The sequence below is a fragment of the Alosa pseudoharengus genome, unplaced genomic scaffold (assembly GCF_046254945.1).
Source record: "Alosa pseudoharengus isolate Yale_2024_CS ecotype anadromous, Long Island Sound unplaced genomic scaffold, YU_APseudo_1.1 YU_APseudo_1.1_scf_18, whole genome shotgun sequence".
NCBI lineage: Eukaryota > Metazoa > Chordata > Actinopteri > Clupeiformes > Clupeidae > Alosa > Alosa pseudoharengus.
Window position 1 is genome coordinate 2,108,685 of NW_027468650.1, and position 5,000 is coordinate 2,113,684.

At 44.1% G+C, this 5,000-nt stretch overlaps 1 protein-coding gene across 1 annotated transcript in view; it reads left to right on the plus strand.

Annotated features, from left to right (window-relative positions):
- The window catches only part of LOC143130824 (V-type proton ATPase 116 kDa subunit a 1), a 41,375-nt gene that overhangs the window by 14,780 nt on the left and 21,595 nt on the right, over nt 1-5,000 (plus strand). The window contains exons 12-13 of the mRNA XM_076290041.1: nt 160-320; nt 1,012-1,105. Coding sequence (XP_076146156.1) covers nt 160-320; nt 1,012-1,105 — 255 coding nt within the window. The remainder of the gene's footprint in view (nt 1-159; nt 321-1,011; nt 1,106-5,000) is intronic.

Genomic DNA, 5,000 nt, shown 5'->3' on the forward strand with positions numbered 1-5,000 from the left:
TCTAAAGAGAGATGTGAGTGTGTAAGAGCTCTGTGTAAGCTCTGAACTTCTTAATAAAACAAGTATTAATCATTAATAAAACCTCATTATTTTGCACATCTTTGAGAAGCCCATATTGTGGGACGGTTTTCATTGTGTTGCAAATAAACTGGTGTGCAGCTGATCGACGTGTTGGTGGGCGGACGCTACATCGTGCTGCTCATGGGCCTTTTCTCCATCTACACGGGCCTCATCTACAATGACTGCTTCTCCAAGTCCTTCAACATCTTCGGGTCCTCCTGGAGCGTCAGGCCCATGTTCTACCCCCACGGGCCCTGGACGTGAGTGGCCTGTGCTGTTGTGTCATGTGACTACGTGCTGTTGTGTCATGTGACTATGTGCTGTTGTGTCATGTGACTGTGTGCTGTTGTGTCATGTGACTGTGTGCTGTTGTGTCATGTGACTATGCGCTGTTGCGTCATGTGACTATGCGCTGTTGTGTCATGTGACTATGTGGTAAATGCCTGCTGAAAATTAACTCTAATAAACTCTACTTAGTGTGCAAACAACTACAACTGCTGAATGACGTCACAAAATAATTCCAATGTATGGATCCACAAGTATATACTAGAGCATAAACAGATAAGTCATCGTTACGATGTTGGATATTGAGCGTCTGAAATATGCTCTGGAGCTAAGCAAAGAATGAAGTTGAGATGGAAAATAATTCATATATGAACTTCAAAAGGAATGATCAAATGCATTAGATTGCATTGTGTTGCATCACTGTGGGAGATCAAGTGAAGCCATCACAATCATTTGCTTTCTTGATCAGTTGTGAAAGTGCAACATATTGCCCAGCGGAAGATTCACATATAAAACCTGAAAGTAAACGAGTTCCCTTTGATGAGCTGCTCCCTCAGTAAGTCCCTTTCCATTGAAACTAAACTTTTCCTTCGAAGGACACTCTCTTATGCTGAAAAAACATCCAAGCAGGACTCTAATGGTTTATGTGTTCTGTCTTGTCATCAGGAATGACACTCTCCATGGCAACGCTCACCTCCAGCTGGACCCTGCTGTGCCCGGCGTCTTCTCCGGGAGTCCCTACCCGTTCGGCATAGACCCGGTGAGTGAGGGAGAGGCACTCTGAATACGGTGGAGAACAGCTGGGTCTGGCACAGACGCTCTCAGTGCTGCAGGGTCAGTGCTGCAGGGTCAGTGCAGTGCTGCAGGGTCCGTGCTACAGGGTTAGGTCAGTGCTGCAGGGTTAGGTCAGTGCTGCAGGGTCCGTGCTGCAGGGTTAGGTCAGTGATGCAGGGTCTGTGTTGCAGGGTCTGTGCTGCAGGGTCAGTGCTACAGGGTCAGTTTTGCAGGGTCAGTGCTGCAGGGTCAGTGCTACAGGGTCAGTTTTGCAGGGTCAGGTCAGTGCTACAGGGTCAGTGCTGCAGGGTCAGGTCAGTGCTGCAGGGTCTGTGTTGCAGGGTCCGGTTAGTGCTGCAGGGTCAGCTTGCATGCATGTGACAAGTGACTAGTTTGACTAGGCTCTCATTAAGGGGGAGAAATTCCTGTCCTATCCACTAGGTGCCATCCTTTGTATCTCTTTGTAGTCCTGAATCCTTATTTTTCTCTGTCACATTACATGTAATGCAGCACTTCTCCAAGTGTGGGGCGGGCTCCCCCTAGTGGGGAATAAAGATATGACAGATGGGGTGCAACAAACTGGAGGGAATTTGTCCCTTTGTGTCTATCTTTACTAATGGCTTTCTTCTTTGCCAAGGAAGATCAATCAATCAATCAATCAATCAATCAATCAATCAATCAATGCCTTTATTTGATCATACATTCAAAACGAAATACACAAGCTGCACACTCATAGTAGTCATAAACAGGCCTGTAGAAATGAACAAAATATCAGATCCAGGGGACTGAGACCCAAAAATGTAACGATGAACCACAATGGGAAAATAACATTTTAATGTTATCATTTAGCTAAGGTGATGGAGTCAGGTTTGGCTTAGAAATTCCCCACCTCCAAAGTGGGAATGATGGAAAAGGCTTGAGTACCACTGCATTAATGGATTAATCAGTAAATCAACTGGATAAGATTGAGTACCACTGCATTAATGGATTAATCAGAAAATCAACTTGATAAGATTGAATTTTAATATTCCATCTGACCATTATATGATGTCAATTGTAGCAGTTGACCTCCTGGATGTATATATATATACACCCCACCCATCCAATAAAGAATGCAATGGAATGCAGCCCTGTATATAGACAGACAGACAGACAGACAGACAGACAGACAGTGATCCTTTAGGAAATTAATCTTGCACCATACAGCTTGTTAGATACACAGACAACAACAGGACCACTGAACCCTCCCACAACCCCACACAACAACACTACACAACACCACCAAACAACACCACTACACAATACCACTACACAACACCACTACACAACAACACCACACAACAACCCCACACAACAACACTACACAACACCACCAAACAACACCACTACACAACACCACTACACAACAACACCACACAACAACCCCACACAACAACACTACACAACACACACAACACCACACAACAACACTACACAACACCACTACACAACAACACTACACAACAACCCCACACAACACCACTACACAACACCACCAAACAACAACACTACACAACAACACTACACAACACCACTACACAACAACACTAGACAACAACCCCACACAACAACACCACACAACGACACTACACAACAACACCACTCAAGACCACTACACAACAACACTACACAACACAACAAAGTGTAGTATCATGTAGCGCCACTAGACTCAATTAGATCAGTGGTAAAGTGCAATATCATCAGACATGTTAAAATATTATACCAAATCAGTGGTAAAGTGCAATATCATCAGACATGTTAATATTATACCAAAGTTATATTATACCAAAGTGCAGTATTATCACACAGGCTTCTTCAACAGTGTGATAAGTGGGAATGAATGATTTGTGAGGTCGGTTAGTTTGGAAGGACAGCACCCTAAACCCTCTGCCTGATGGCAGCACCTCATACGCCTGGAATGGGCTCTGTGCACTAGCTTACTGGAGGTCGACAAACCAGTTTCCTGTTTGTTGACATTGCTGTCAACAACCACCTGAAGAGGAGTGCTTCAGTTGAACCAAAACGTGTGCTCACCGAAAATCCTTCCCTCCTTATATTGTGTGTCACACAGCAGTGCTTCTTAGAGTCGCCCACGGTCATTAAGACTTGTAGACTTGCGCACATTGTATTTTTTAAATTTTGGAACAACTAAAGCACTCCACTTCAGGGGGGTATTCCATCAACCTCGCTAATGAAGGCGGCGCTTAACAGAAATAGCCTGGCTTGAACTAGCGTAGACTTTCACTTGGGGCTGAAGCCGTTCCATTAACTCATGTTAGCGGCATCTTGGCCTCGTTTATTCAAGCGAGGTTTAGTTCAGCTTCATCTCTACACGAGGTAGAACAGTAGACCAAAACAGTAGATTGACGAAAAGAGGATATGTCATAAAATTAAGACAATACTAGACGATTTCTGTTCGATTTGGCAAGCGCCATCTACAAGATTTTCATCGAAAGTCATCAAATTTAACATTGAGAGAAAAAATAGATTGTCTACAGAAATTGGAGAATAATGAAAGCATATATTTAAAACAACCATGCTAATGGTTTGAAATCAATTGCGAGTTTGATTGGCTTCACTCTTGAACACATAGACTATACAGTCTATGCTTGAACAAAACGAGTGAATGAAAAGTATAAACTCAAAAACAACTTTGACATTGCAATGTCAACAAACAGGAAACTGGTTTGCCGACTCCAAGTAATCTGGTGCACAGAGCTCATAGGGGATGTAACCCGTCACCACAGATTGCTCGTCCTTTCCCCAACACCCTGGATTTGCAGATCGTGGACAGAGAATTTAACTGATGTCCAACAATCTTGCTGGCCACATGAAAGGTGCTCCAAGCGATGCCACAGGCTAAAACATTTTATGTCACTTACATAAAACATCACCTAACCAACCGCTAGCTGTCTGTGTCCTGAATACACTGTAAAAAACGAGATCTCTGTGGACAGCCCAGGCTCCAAAAACAGCATCAAAAACAACCTGGGGCCTGTTGCACTAAAGCAGAATTAAGACATCCGGGATAAGTTACTAAGCTGTGCTCAATGAATCCAAAACAAGAGCATACAGGCTTAATTGGTTGCACAACGAGCAAGCCAGGATAAGCAGACACGGATTCATCAAGCCAGGTAAAACCTATCCTGGATAAGTGCGCGCTCACGGCTCCCTCAAATAGACCCCGCCACCGATCACAGATTCACTGATTCACCATGGCAACTAGAGCGGCTTCATTGCTTCTTCTACGGTGTGAAGTAGGTACATAGCCTTCTCACAACAGCAACAAACAGCAACACCTCTGTTAAGGAGAATATTGCAACTAGTTCCGCGACCACCACGCGTGAAATGGTTAGGCACTCCCGTGACGTCACATTGTCGCATGACAGGTCGGGAATGGCGAGTATGTAAAAGTTAATTAATGGTCACAAACGTTTAAATAATGACAGTGGGTCTAGGTATATGTGATAACAATGTGTAGTGGGCAGTGGAATAACTATTGTTTTCCGTTTGTGGTGACTGCTGACTGAGATAAGGGATGAGATTAAATAGATCCTGGAACTTAGCCTGGTCTGGAGCATGCTAGCTTCACAGAATAAATCGCCATGGTAACTTATACCATAACATATCCTGCTGCCCCCTATCCCGCTTTTGTGCAACTGGATCACGGATAAATTGAGCCAGGATAACCAAGATATCCCGGCTTAATCCCTTATCCTAGTTTTGTGCAATAGGCCCCTGGGCAAACCTAGCCCATAAAAACATAACAAACTGTTCCAGCAAATCACAGACGAGATGCTCGGGAGGGAGGGGGAGGAAGTAGCGAGCTAACTCTCTGTTTT